We start from the raw sequence: 15,449 nt of genomic DNA, 5'->3' as shown, positions 1-15,449 counted from the left end.
CGGCAAACCACACCACCCCCGAGGGACCTCACGGAGTGGGACGAACCCCGGCACACCACCTCCTACCTAGAAACTGTAATGCCAGAGGGAAGGACCCCAGAGGCTACAAATGGGATGGGAAACAAGGGTAGGAAAGGGGAGGGTGGAGTAGGGAAGGGAGGATTGGGGGTAATTAGGTTTGGTCGGAGGAAGAAAACCAAGAGGTCCAATTCCTCAGACCGATAGCCTCTTTACCACTGCAAAGAGCCCCCCTTAAAGAGATCAGGTACAGTAGGGCCCTGCTTTATGGTGTTTTGCCTTACGGTGTTCCACTAATACGGCGCTTTCAAATTACGAGCAAAACTTGATATACGGCTCCTGGTCTTTCTAATATGGTGTGCCCCACCCGGTTTGTTTACATTCTCCATGAGCACATTTCTCTATTATGTCTTGAAATTTTGGAAAGTTTCACTTTCCAAATTTTCAAGTGTTTTTAAGTTATTGCATATTTTATATGTACTCTGATAATTATACTTATGTGTACTTGTACCTAAATTTACTTACACACTGTGCTGGCATGCAGGTACACATTAAAATCACCTAGTCTCTCTACTCTTGATGCCATATTAATAATACATGTACGTAATCTCTTAGGTGCATTAAATGTTGTATATTACATTAATATAGACATTTCCATTAATCCATCTATGATTTTTTTTTTCAAAATTATATAATAAACATGATAAATACACCCCACAGTAGAATAAATTAACAAATATGAGATGTGGTAGCCAGGCGACTTGTAGTCCATCAGAGAAAATGTGTACACTATAATGTTACTGGGGGTAACTAGAAAATTATTCCTTTCGTATATAATTTTATTCATGTATACACAGATAGTTACATAATTATCATACATAGCATATGTGTAGAGAACCTAAGACAACCCAAAAAAGTCAAAGTGACTTACGTATTTCCATATGCCTTCACTCAGAGCATCATTTCTTCTAAAAATGGTGTTACATGAGAATGGGAATGTTTCTCTCTATTTATTCTACTGTATTAACGTGGAGACAACTTCTATGCAATGTAAAGCATTTGTATTAGGGTATAATACAAAAAGTGTATGAATGAAAACCAGATGCATTCACCTGGTTTGTTTACATTGTGTGGGAGGGGTGGGGCGGGGCAGGGCGGGGAGGGTTGCCCTGACTGGCTACCATACTTCACAAACCTGACTTCCTACAAATAAAACTCACCTCACCCTACATTAAGACTACAAATATTTTAAGGTAAGTAATGGCTGTACTGTGTTTGTATTTTACTTTTTATTGTTTTTAATGCCTAGTTCTATTGCTAACTTAATATATGTTAGTGTAAACTTATCTGGCATTTACATATATGCATTTATGAGTGAAAAAAATGGCGTTCTGCTTTCTGGCAGTAGCCTGGAACCTAACCTGCCGTATAAGTGGGGCCCTACTGTACGTCTTGCTACTTTTACTTGCACTTGGGTCACACTGCACATGCATAGACAAGCATATATGCACATACACACACACCCTCTGGGTTTTCTTCTATTTCCTTACTAGTTCTTGTTCATTTCCTCTTATCTCCATGGGGAAGTGGAACAGAATTCTTCCTCTGTAAGCTATGCATGTCTTAAGAGGCAACTAAAATTCCAGGAGCAAGGGGCTAGTAACCCCTTCTCCTATATATATTCCTAAATTTATAAATAGAAATTTTCGTTTTTCTTTTTGGGCCACCCTGCTTCAGTGGGATATGGCCTGTGTATTGAAAGAAAGATTTTAAGAACTACAATTCCATGCCCAGTTGAACCATTCCAAAATACAGTTCAACCTAACCTTGATATTACAATCGCCATTTTAGTCAACTGAAACATGATTAGTAAATAGTTTATTAATATTAAGGATTTCAGAAAGAGTAAAATATGAAGATTTTATTTATATATACATATCTATATTATCCTCAGGGCATAATATGACAGTACCACCCAGTCTGTCATAAGTAACATGTTGAAGTTCAGTAATTTGTATTTTAAGCCTTTTAATATACAGATTTTGACTTATGATGCACTTCAGTGTACAGTATGACAGAAATGCCTTACCACACAAAATAGTCTTTCTTATAGAACAATGAGAAAACAAGAAAGATAATCTGAGTTGTGTAGATCAAATAAGACTGCACTATCTTGACCGAGTGAGGTACATCAGCGGATAGGAACCCATTTTTCTATGACTTCAGCATATTTCTTCCTTTCTGAAAAAAAAAGGGTGTTAAATTATTTGTCTGTATGCATGCACACATCTTCAAGAAAATGGCTAATATTAATTTTTTTTTAAATATTTGAAGTAAAGATAATTTTAAATGTGCACATGCATTGCATGGGTGTAAGATAAAAACATGTTAAGTAAAGATACATCCCTTAGAATTAGTTTAAATGTTCAGGAATCATTAAGTACAGTATAGTATAGTATAGTATAATTCAAAAGCTCTGTCCAAATTTTACGAATTTAAAATTAAGCTTGTGAAAACAAAAATGCATGAAAATTCTTGTATTGATGGCAAGTCAATATTTCACATACACATCCTTAAATTTTTTCATAACTTCTTTGTCTAATATAATTTTGGAAGGGAAGAGGGAGGCAAGAGTGGAAGATTACCTAACTTCCAGGCTTCTATATATATTTGTGTATCATTATGAGAGTTACCAGTCACATTGCAAGTTCCCCCCATAATGGAATTTTTTTTTTAATATGTAACTAAGTACTGTGCATGACTTCCCGCTGAGAAATGGTGGCCATTTTTTTGACACTTTTCTTGATAAATGATTTATGGAGACGTGGTTCAGAGGATCATTCTGACTGTGATGTCTACGCACATCTGCCAAGACAGCTTGTCATTTCTGTCTTGGTAGACAACCGATATGGTAAAAGGGGAAAAAAAAAAAAAAAAAAAAGGCATTAGCACTAGTTATTTGGGCAGGATAACAATTTGGTCATGGTACACTCTGAAGGGCTCATACGATGCACATTATTTTGGGAAAACCAAGGGTGAAGACAGTGTTAGCTTTAATCTTTGTGCAAGGCAAGAGCATCACCAACTATGTTCGTAATTCGATCCCTTGAAATCCGTCACAGGGTATGTCACTTTTTTGTTTGTTAGGCCATCCAAGGGGTAACACTGATGTAGGGGAAAAGGACTAGGGTAGGACAGAACAGTGAAAAAGATTGTGGGTAAACAGAAAGGCATGTAATCACTTTGAGTGGGTTTTAAGGAAGTGATTTCTGCCATGATGACAAGTGTGGTGGTATGTCACATACAGTATGTAAGATTAATGATGACAAAGATGAAGTTGCTGATTTGTTAAATAAAATTTATGACTGCCAAGAAAAATCAAACCCATTTATGGTACATACCAATAGGTGGAAAATCATCCGGGTGAGCAAGCATATAATGGTAATAAATGTGGTCCCTCTCAGCCGCTCTCTGTGCTAGCCATCTAGTGGCACTAATGCCAAGAAGTATCCCAAGACTAGAAAACATCACATGTTGCTGTATACCTGTGGAAAACAAAGACATGTTCTTTCATATGTATATACAGTTCAAAATATACACTTGTTTTTTAACAAATTGGCCATCTCCCTCCATGGTAGGGTGATCCAAATAAAGAAGAAACACTTTCATTATCACTTGCTCTACCAATGTCTTGCCAAAGGCATATTCCCACCTCTCCTACTAAAATTTCTCTTCTTCAGTTATAATAGGTTTATTAAATACAGACTCTCCTCACTTAGCGACGTACTCGCTTACTAACGACTCGGACTTACAACGGCCTCTGTGACCAGTATGCATATCTAAATGTACACCTACCATCCGACTTATGACCGAGTTCGGTTCCGAGAAACCGGTCGTAAGTCGAAATGGATGTAAGTCGAACTTTACTACTGAATATCAACATCACATTTTTGTAATGACTTTATTTTATTGTTTTATTTTGGTATTTCATGTTTTACTTTACTTTTTATGCTGTTAGTACTGTATTGTATACTGTAAGGTTTAGGATAAACACTGTGTACAACACAAATAGTTGTTTATTTCCCAGAAATTTGGAAAAAAAAAAAAAACACACGGTCGTAAGTCGAGTGGTCGTAAGTCGAGCAGGTCGTAAGTTGGATGGTAGGTGCATAGAGCTGATTTCCTCTGTTCTGTTTATTATAATATACAGTACACTACTGTATAAACATTTATAAATATACTAAAAGTGTTTTAATGTCACTCTTGCATCATTTATAGCAATATCAAAGATGGTTGACATAAACCCACTACCGTTATAGTATGCTCCTCGTTGAGCGACGAATTCGTTTACCGACGCGGTATTAGGAAGAAAACTGTTTTTAGGGGAGGAGAGGCTGTAATAGGTTTATTAAAACAATTCACGTGCTCACATCACTGAATATCTCTGTGTAAATACAGCCTCTCCTCACTTAGTGACATACTTGTTTACTGACGACTCTGACTTATGACAGGCTCTCTGACCAGTATGCATACCTAGTGTATATTAGAGCTCCTGTATTCTGTTTATTACAATACACAGTACACTATAAATATTTAAAAATGTATCAGAAATGTTATAAATTGTGCAAAGGTGACATTTGATATTGTTTTAAAGTGATTAACACAAACCCACTACCATTATAGTATGCTCCTCGCGTAGCGATGAATTCGTTTACCAACATGGTCTTAGGAACAGAACTCTGTCGTTAAGTGAGGAGAGGCTGTAATCTAAATAAACAAAGTTAGGTAAGATTTAAGATGTATTAACTGAAAATAAGAATACTTGAAGGAGAAACCAAAAAGGTACATTTATGTATTTGTAACAGGTAATATGGAAGCATGAGAAACAGGCTATCACAAAATAGAGAATAGTAAACTGTTTTGCAGGAAATAGTTAACTTTTAAAATAATATGTAACAGATGCAAATCTATAGAAAGAATGGGACACAGGCAAGAAGATAAGACAGGATACAAATGTACTGCTGGTGGTGAAGAAGAGAGGTGCAGAGCAAGCATACCATGGGTGTCATGCAAAATGTTACTTGTACACTGAGAAATTGTTTTTGTGACTGTTTACTGCTACTAAGTGTTTTGAGTTTTGCTCTACATGGAGGAAAATACTGTAACAATGAAACCTTACTCTGTACCTGTGTCTTTTGTTTATTTGAGATAAATAATTAATTACATATATTTCTGAAAATGTGTAGCGAGATGTTGAGCAAGTAATTGGTTGAAATACATGAAAAACAACAAAAATTAGCAACAGAATTGGGAAAAATTCAACTAGGTCTAAACTACATTACTTTTTAACCCTTAAATGGTCCAAATGTATATATACGTTTTTTCAACATCTGAAAGTATGTAAAAAAATGTAGATCTTTTTTGTTTTACATTTGAAAACATGTAAAAAAACTTTTATCTACATTTTTTTTTTGTTATATTTGAAAATATGTAAAAAAAAAGTAGATCTACTTTTGTAGCACTACGAATTTGAACGTCAATCTCTTTGGACCGTTTTAGGGTTAAAAGTACAGTATTACAGGTCTAGAATTTTAACAGTTGTCTGCTACAGTTTCTGCAAGTGGTTTTGGAAACTGCCACTGTTGCAATCTCAGATTATCCAACTGAAGTCTGTCAATGCATTAAAGGTTCAAAGGAATATAATTTTTTTTTTTTATTAGCACACTGGCCAATTTCCACCAAGGCAGGGTGGCTTGAAAAAGAAAAACTTTCACCATCATTCACTCCATCACTGTCTTGACAGAAGAGTGCTTTACACTAGTTTTTAAACTGTAACATAAGAACAGATTTTTGGAAGGAACACCATGGGAAAATGTCCACTCTCGGCCGCAGCCGCAGCAAGCAGCAACAAGGCTGCTCCTATATCTTGCCATCCCCTGGGCCTATCCGAACTCCAGTGATGGCCAAATTGCAAGTACTGCTGCAACAACATGCAAGGAACCTATAGTGACATAAAAACTGACGGTGACAACAATGAAATAGACTAAATATGACAAAAGAGGGACTGTCATTGAAGTACCAGACCTGCTGTCAGACATGAGACGTTTTCCATTACAATGAAATACTGACCTCCATATCAACTGCACCAGTGTTCAACGGGAAGACAACGTGGCAGAAAACCTGATCAACTAAACTCCAAGGAAATGACAGGTCTGTAGGACTTTTTTCCTCAGTGCCAAACGAGGGAAAGAATTGAGCATTTAAACATGGCTGACCGGCATCCAAACAGCCGCTACTGCCAGATGTACAACTAGTGAAGTGAAATTCTCATCTTTACTGACGTTCATCTGTTGACAGTAGCATCATATCTGTACCACCATCATATCACCTGTACCAGTGCTAACGAGAGGGAAACACAGGAGACATCGTCAAATCAACAGTACAAAACTCCAAGGTTATAGGACGGTTATCCCTCAGTGCCAGTCGTGGGAAAGAAGTGAATAGTTAAACAGTCAAGGTTAATGTTTTAGTAGCTGACCTATATTCAGCTGACCAGTGTACAGCGAGAGAATCATAGCAGAAAACGCCAAATAAATCTATATACTCAAGGAACTCCAGGTTGTAGGTGGCGTTTACTTCCCTCAATGCTTTAAAAATGGCAGATTCAGCAAACCAGGTCACGAGTCAACAACGCGACACAACCCCCGATAAATGGAACTGAGGGGGATTTGGAAGGATAAAACCATTGATTAAACCTTTCTGGTCTACCAGAATGGAAAGGACTTAGAAGTTAATTGGTGAAACCGGACTGTGAAGTGAAGTGGGAAGGGGAGTGTGTAATAAGGGGTTAACTGAAAGAGGTGTGTGAAGTTAAGGGAAAAGTGAGCTGTGAAGAGGGTTTTGAAGAAGAAAATTTACTAGTAATTCAGTGGTGATTGCTAAAGCAGATACTAAGTGTACTAGGGACTGGGAAAGAGAAATAAATATTATTGTATATGAGTAAAAGAGCGAAGAGTGAAAATGGCAGGCATTAGGGGGGTACAGGCTGCCATAATTACATTTATCTTTCTTCTTCAATTCCATGAAGAAAGAAATCAGTCATGGGGGCTGAAAAAGGTGAATGGAGTAACAGCGCCCTGGACAGTAAAAGCCCAACAGTTGCCATCCTACCAGAAAAGTAAATGTCACTATCGCTGCAAGGTATGGCAACACCGCATACCCAAACAAAAACAGTGGCACACAGCTCTTATTGTAGCACTCTTAAGTGGTGATATCCAAATTAATCCAGGACCTCAAACTATTGTGCAGAGGCAAAACAGACAGATAAATGACGGCGATAATGACGGTCTAGTAGCTAGGAATGATAACCTTAACTCCATATGTAATGCATACATAGGTCAATGTGAGACAGTACAGCCATTATTATCTCAAACACTACCAAACAGGTGCATACACTGTACTAAAGTACGCATGAAAAACAGAAAAGGCACCTTATGTAAAATGTGTAAGGGGTGGGTGCATGAAGGATGTATGTACAATTATAGCAATGGTGCCAGAATTCATTTTGTGTGTAACAAATGCACTTTGGCACAGTTACCCTTTAGCAATGATGACATTGATTTACCTAATTTTAATACAAATGGCCCATTGCCATACATTGATGATTATAATTGTTTTATGAAAACAGGCCTTCACTTTATTCATGTCAATGCAAGATCACTTCTTCCTAAATTGGCAGAGATTAGGATTCTAGCTAACAAAATTAGGGCGGCAGTTATAACCATCTCTGAATCCTGGTTGGATGATACGGTGACTGACGAAGAGGTCAAAATAGAAGGTTACAATATAAAACGCTGAGATAGGAACAGAAAGGGTGGTGGAGTATGTGCCTACATTAGAAATGACTTAGCTTACAACCCAAGGCCTGATTTAAATAACAATAAACTGGAGATTCTATGGTATGAAGTGCTGCTTCCCAAGACCAAACCCATATTAGTAGGAACTAGTTACCGCCCTCCTACCCAGGACCAGTTCTTAGAAGACTTTTCCAGAGTATTGTCCGGACTTGAAAACAATTGCGAGACAATAATACTGGGAGACTTCAATATCTGTTTTCAGCAGCAAAATAACGGGCTATGCAAAAGGTATAAGCAAATTCTAGGTTTAAATAGTTACACTCAACTAATTAATACACCAACCCGGATCACACAGTTCTCAGCCACCCTAATTGACCACATACTTTGTAACCGCGCTGAGAACATTAGTCAGTCAGGCGTCATTACCACAGGTCTTAGTGATCATTTCATCATTTACTGCACCAGGAAAATCACTAGGGATAGGATAGGCCTACACAGGACAATAAAAATGAGGTCAACTAGAAACTACAGTAAAGAAACACTGGTAAATAGGCTACACAATTGTGACTGGACAGAGATAAGTTGCACGGACGTAAACGATGCCTGGGAAAAATTCAAAACAATGTTCACTACCATCCTTGATAATATTGCACCAGTTAAAGAGGAACTGAACCCTGGATGACTACTGAGATATTAGGTAATATGAAATTCAGAGACCAGCTGCTAAAAAGATTTAAAGCAAACAGACAGGATATTGCAGCACTAAATGAATTCCAAAGGGTGAGGAACAGAGTACAGAGACTTATAAAAGGAGCAAAGGCAAAGCACTATTGCTCAAAAATTGAAGAGTTTAAGCATAACCCCAGAAAGCTCTGGCAACAACTAAAACAGTTGGGGTATAGCCATAAGCCAGTAGATAGGTCTAACATAGTACTCACTATCGATAATGAGGTATGCCACGAAACATCTAAGGTTGCAAATTGTTTTAATTCCTACTACATATCTGTTGCATCAACACTAGTAAGTAAACTACCAGCTGCATCAAATACCTTTAACACAGACTCTGATAAGTTTCAAACATACTATACCAATAAAGGGGTAACCCCAAACAGTTGTCAACTAATAAGTGTATCTCATGACATTATTCAAAAAGAACTAAGCAGGTTAAACCCAACTAAGAGCACAGGCCCTGATAACATCCTGTCTAAGTTCCTAAAAGATGGTGCTTCTGAACTGTCAATCCCTATTGCTCACATAATAAATCTATCAATCACCACTAACACCGTACCGGAGGGGTTCAAGGAGGCCAGAGTTACTCCTATCTTCAAGAAAAATAGTAGGTCTGATGTCAGCAACTATAGGCCTGTTAGTATACTCAGTATAATATCTAAAATTCTAGAGAGGGCGGTGTACTCTCAAGTAGTTAAGTACCTTAATGACAACAACATTCTCCATAGCTATCAATCGAGCTTTAGAAGATCCTACTCAACCGACACCTCCCTAATTAATCTGATGGATTACCTGAGAACTGAAATGTCAAAGGGGAACCTCATAGGTATGGTAACCTTAGACCTGCAAAAGGCCTTCGATACTGTCAACCACAATATATTATGTAAGAAACTTCAAGCTATCGAACTTGCACACGAAAATCACTCACTACGAAAGCAAAAGACTTGGCAGGCGATGCACCATCCCCCCAATGAAAAGCAGGGGTGTCACTAGCACGTTAAGAGACCATACAATAAGTGTCAGGGGCCCGAGACTGTTCAACTGCCTCCCAGCACACAGGGGGATTACCAACAGACCCCTGGCAGTCTTCAAGCTGGCACTGGACAAGCACCTAAACTCAGTTCCTGATCAGCCGGGCTGTGGCTCGTACGTTGGTTTGCGTGCAGCCAGCAGCAACAGCCTGGTTGATCAGGCTCTGATCCACCAGGAGGCCTGGTCACAGACCGGGCCGCGGGGGCGTTGACCCCCGGAACTCTCTCCAGGTAAACTCCAGGTATCGGTATAGGTTCTGTAGACTTGTTTAAGTCCTACCTTAGCAACAGGAGACAAATAGTCAAAATCAACAAAGCGGAATCAGAACCCCTGGCGATAACATGTGGAGTTCCCCAAGGTAGTATTCTGAGTCCCTTATTATTCTTATGTTATGTCAATGACATGCCTATCAGTGTCAAGTGCGAACTCCTACTGTATGCAGATGACAGTGCCCTGTTAGTGTCAGGTAAAGACCCACAAGATATAGCTAATGTTTTAACACTGGAACTGGAGTCCTGCAGCAAATGGTTAGTAGACAACAAACTATCATTACACCTCGGGAAAACTGAAGCCATTCTCTTTGGCACGAAACATAAACTGAGAAGGGTAAATAATTTTAATGTTCAGTGTAATGGGGAGTCCATCACTTTGGTTTCATCAGTAAAATATCTGGGAATCCCCTTTGACCCATGCATGTCAGGAGAATTGATAGGGAACAGTGTAGTAAAGAAAGCGAATGCCAAACTGAAGTTCCTGTATAGACAAGCACAGTGTCTACCTACTGAGACTCGCAGGACCCTATGTCTAGCCCTTATACAATGCCATATGGATTACGCTTGCTCTTCATGGTACTCTGCCTTGACCAAAAAACTGAAAGATAGACTGCAAATCACCCAGAACAAAATCGTAAGATTCATCCTGGGGCTGGGACCAAGAGAACATGTAGGCCAGGATGAATTACAGCAGTTGGATATGCTGAATGTTGAAGACAGAGTAAAACAACTGAAGCTAAATCATGTTTATAAAATTGCTCACAAACAGTGTCCAGAATATCTTGCTGTCAATTTTGTCAAGGTTGGGAACCAAAGCAATCATAGTACCAGGGGGAGAGAGCACAACTTTGTAGTACCCCCAGTCATTGGCCAGGCTTCAAACACCTTTTATTGTACAGCAATAAAGGAATGGAACAGACTACCCGCACATGTCAAAGCCAGTCATAGCATGAACCAGTTCAAGAAGAGTGCCAAAAGGTGTCTGACGAATGTAGCTACAGAAAGGGAGGGGAATGATTTTCTATTTTTTAGCTAACATACTATCTCGTATTGTAGATAGTCTTAATGACCCTCGTGTAGTAGATAATCTTTTTAGTATCTTAATAAGATGTTATCTTCATTATAGAATAATAAGAAAATATTATAACCTTTATATTATAATAATAAGGTAAAAGGACCCCAATGGAAATAAGTCACTCTGTCTGACTTTTTTGGGTTATCCTAGGTTCTCTGCACATATGCTGCTATGTATGATAATTCTATGTAACTGTATTTGTGTATACCTGAATAAACTTACTTACTTACTTACAGAATGCAGGCACTGTACTTCCCATCTCCAGGACTCAAGTCCGGCCTGCCAGTTTCCCTGAATCCCTTCATAAATGTTACTTTGCTCACACTCCAACAGCACGTCAAGTATTAAAGACCATGTGTCTCCATTCACTCCTATCAAACACGCTCACGCATGCCCGCTGGAAGTCCAAGCCCCTCGCACACAAAACCTCCTTTACCCCCTCCCTCCAACCTTTCCTAGGCCGACCCCCACCCTGCCTTCCTTCCACTACAGACTGATACTCTCTTGAAGTCATTCTGTTTTGCTCCATTCTCTCTACAACAACCCTTCCTCAGCCCTCTGGACAACAGTTTTGGCAATCCCGCACCTCCTCCTAACTTCCAAACTACGAATTTTCTGCATTATATTCACACCACACATTGCCCTCAGACATGACATCTCCACTGCCTCCAGCCTTCTCCTCGCTGCAACATTCATCACCCATGCTTCACACCCATATAAGAGCGTTGGTAAAACTATACTCTCATACATTCCCCTCTTTGCCTCCAAGGGCAAAGTTCTTTGTCTCCACAGACTCCTAAGTGCACCGCTCACCCTTTTCCCCTCATCAATTCTATGATTCACCTCATCTTTCATAGACCCATCCGCTGACACGTCCACTCCCAAATATCTGAATACATTCACCTCCTCCACACTCTCTCCCTCCAATCTGATATCCAATCTTTCATCACCTAATCTTTTTATCCTCATAAACTTACTCTTTCCTGTATTCACTTTTAATTTTCTTCTTTTACATACCCTACCAAATTCATACACCAACCTCTGCAACTTCTCTTCAGAATCTCCCAAGAGCACAGTGTCATCAGCAAAGAAAAATATTAAAATATTAATATAATAGTTATTATTATTATTATTATAATCAAAAAGAAGCGCTAAGCCACAAGGACTATACAGCGCTGCAGGAATATAATAGTTAAAAAAGAATATGGTAACATTGCACAATGAATACTAACATCTGGTGTATTTATAAAATTTAAATTAAACTAGGAATGGCATTCATGCATAATGAACAAGAAATAATGAAAGTTTACATGCTGCTGGATAAACTAATCAAAGAAAGGCCAAAATATATGAAATAGCTCAGCTTGGTCAACTTTATCAAGTGTATTCTAACCTAACCACTCTGTAATCCAACAAACTCACTAATCCGGCACACTGCTGGTCCCAATGATGCCGGATTAGTGATGGCCAACCTGTATTCCAAATTTGTTTGAAAACAAAAATTGTGGCAATCTGTATGATCTTAGGCAACCATCCACTCTGTGGATAGTTGCCTAAGATGGTCTGATTAGGCTACCATCCACAGCATAGGCAGTAGCCTAATCACACAACCCTCCACTTATTTCAAAACCTAAACACCCTCCATTGATTTAAAAAACCTTATGTTTAGTACCCTGAATAACATCCTATAACTATAAACTGCCCTATGTGCAAAATAACATGCATCTGTGGCAAATATGAAAACACAGCTGGTGTTTGAGAATTTGCTAAACAATTCTTTTAACCACAAATATGTTAAAAACTATATACAGTGGTATCTCGGGATACAAACAGCTCAAAACTCGAACAATTATGTAAATGTATTTATGTAAGTGTATTTTTGGGAGTCAAACGGATTAATCTAACTTACATTATTCCTTTTGGGAACAAATTCGTTCATTATCAGCACTCGAACAGCTTTCTGGAACAAATTAAGTTCATAACCCGAGGTACCACTGTATGTATATTCTTATTCTCACTACTGGTAATCATAATTCAACTTTCAAGAAATAGTTGTCTGCTTATTTGTTCTATTTATAATGCCTAAGCTTGTTGTCCGAATACCATTAATATCCATAAATATTAGCAAATAATAATTATTGCCATTATAGTTTTAAGTTAGGCTTAAGCTTGCACAAAATGCTCAGAACACAAGAAAGAACGAACACCGCAGCAGGCCCACCGGCCCATGTGAGGCAGGTCCAAGTCCCCCACCAGCCCAAGCCAATGCCTCAACCTAGTCAGGTCAGGTCACATTCATTTAAGGAAGGAGCATGGCACCTGCCCCAGTAGCACAAGCTAGTCAGGTCCAACTCACACCCACCCAAACCCACTCATGTATTTATCTAACCTATTTTTAAAACTACACAACGTTTTAGCCTCTATAACTGAACTTGGGAGTTTGTTCCACTCATCCACAAATCTGTTACCAAACCAGTGCTTTCCTGTATCCTTCCTGAATCTGAATTTTTCCAACTTAAGACCATTGCTGCAAGTCCTGTCTTGGCTAAATATTTTTAGCATGCTATTTACATCCCCTTTATTTATTCCTGTTTTCCATTTATACACCTCAATCATATCCCCCGCTAATTCTACACCTTTCTAGAAAGTGCAGATTCGGGGCCCTCAGTTTCTTATAGGAAAAATTTCTGATATATGGGATCAACTTTGTCATCCTCCTTTGTATGTTTTCCAGAGCATTTACATCCATTCTGTAATACGGTGACCAAAACTGTGCAGCATAACGTAAATGAGGCCTAACCAAGGATATATAGAGTAATCATGGCACAGAGTGCTAAATCCGTAGGGTTATACAGCACATGTGGGGGGGGATGAAAGGTATTCAGGCTCAATTCAGGGAACTGGAGCACAAATCCAATTCCCTAAATCAAGAGCCCCTCACCAGCATCAAGGAACCTGTAATAAAGTTGGTAGAATAACCAACAATATGTAAAGTAAAAGGACGCAAGTGCAACTAATATGACATTTTAATCGTGGCAACGTTTTGCTCTCCAGGAGCTTTGTCAAGCCATTACGGCTTGACAAAGCTCCTGGAGAGCGAAATGTTGCCACAATAAAAATGTCATATTAGTTGCACTTGCATCCTTTTACTTTACATCAAGGAACCTCCCTTGAGGGGCATGCTCAGCATAAGCATGGCCTTTCTACATGTACAACCAAATGTTGCCCATCTCTATACAAACATTGTATCATATATAAATAAATACCAGTGGAAACATTAGGACGTGTTTTCATAGATGCCTGCTGTCCTTGTTCACCTATCGGTAAAATAGGTACCTGGGTGTTAGTCGACTGGTGTGGGCCACATCCTGGGACAAAATTGACCTAATTTTCCTGAAATGCTGTGTGTAACCAGGGGCTTTCTATATAGTAGTATGTCATTAATGTCAGCTACTATGTACATGTATAGAATTATTAATTATTTCTATTACATAATGCTTGAAGCAGAGATTATTCGGTTTATTATCAGTGGGTTATTCATCTAAGAAAATCAAGCAGTGTGGCCTATTTATGTTTGGCGATATTTTAATAATTAATATATATATATATATATATATATATATATATATATATATATATATATATATATATATATATATATATATATATATATATATATATATATATATATATATATATATATATATATTATATATAAATAAATAAAATCAGCTCTATATATTCACAGTGAAATAATGTAGTCTCCCAGTTATCTCTGAACGCATAATAATGCAAACATAATTATATCCATGGGGAGCGCTGGACCCGTAGGGGTCGCAGCACCTGGCTGGAGGAATATAAAGTAATCAGGTGTAATCCAAGGAAAGGGATAGGTGCAGTTCCTCGGATCAAGTCACTCACCGGCATCAAGGGATGGAGGGGTTAAACTGCCCTAAGCCAGCTGATACTACACTCACCGCTGAATTTCGGTTTCCTGTTATATATATTCAAGAAACAAGCCATGCCAAAGCCGGAGGCACCCAGGATGAAGGGAAACCATAACTTCCTTAGGAACCCTCGGTCATGCACTGGGGTATCCGGGTTGAAATAATCTGCTGGGTTGATGTGAGTCTTCTGCTCTGCCTCCATGTTGACACAGCCTTCACCAGACCCCCTCTTTCTTACTAAGTTAACTTATTTCTCTCTTATTCATATTAATACCCTATTTAAACACGGGGATAATAGTAGATGTTTTAGATTTTGCTTGTCATCTCATGTATATTTTGAAAAAGCTACGTTTTGTTTCCATATTTATTCTCAGTGTTGCTTCACAGAAAACTTTTTCACCTGGATGACTGCTCTAACATGCTTCCTCTTACTAGTTGCTAGGTTCCAATTCAGATTCAAATGTTTATTTTTTTGCAAGTTTACAGCGAGATTGTTTACGGTGTGTAATTACAATAATGA

General features: G+C 38.5%; 1 protein-coding gene across 2 annotated transcripts; it reads right to left on the bottom strand.

The window, feature by feature from the left end:
* Window positions 1–1,926: 1,926 nt before the first annotated feature.
* Window positions 1,927–15,166, bottom strand: ND-B14.5B (NADH dehydrogenase (ubiquinone) B14.5 B subunit). 2 transcript variants are annotated; one of them, XM_070094079.1, is made up of 3 exons: window positions 14,960–15,166; window positions 3,420–3,563; window positions 1,927–2,255 (listed from the first exon to the last, which is right to left on the bottom strand). In XM_070094079.1, exons 1-3 carry the CDS (start codon window positions 15,129–15,131, stop codon window positions 2,233–2,235), a joined length of 339 nt encoding a protein of 112 aa, XP_069950180.1. In that variant the 5' UTR covers window positions 15,132–15,166; the 3' UTR covers window positions 1,927–2,232. The 2 variants fall into 2 exon arrangements, with proteins under 2 accessions (XP_069950180.1, XP_053645315.1); XM_053789340.2 differs by having other exon boundaries at window positions 1,927–2,259; window positions 14,960–15,165.
* Between the last annotated feature and the right edge of the window lie 283 nt (window positions 15,167–15,449).

This window comes from Cherax quadricarinatus, chromosome 44, assembly GCF_038502225.1.
Source record: "Cherax quadricarinatus isolate ZL_2023a chromosome 44, ASM3850222v1, whole genome shotgun sequence".
Taxonomy (NCBI): Eukaryota; Metazoa; Arthropoda; class Malacostraca; order Decapoda; family Parastacidae; genus Cherax; species Cherax quadricarinatus.
This window is presented reverse-complemented; position numbering and strand designations above follow the sequence as displayed.

Coding starts and splice junctions, on each gene's coding strand:
- ND-B14.5B (XM_053789340.2), bottom strand. CDS start 15,131: ATGGAGGCAGAGCAGAAGACTCACATCAACCCAGCAGATTATTTCAAC. Junction 3,564..14,959: donor CAGGAAACCGAAATTCAGCG/GTGAGTGTAGTA, acceptor TGTTTTCCACAG/GTATACAGCAACATGTGATG. Junction 2,260..3,419: donor GGATGATTTTCCACCTATTG/GTATGTACCATA, acceptor TTTTTTTTTCAG/AAAGGAAGAAATATGCTGAA.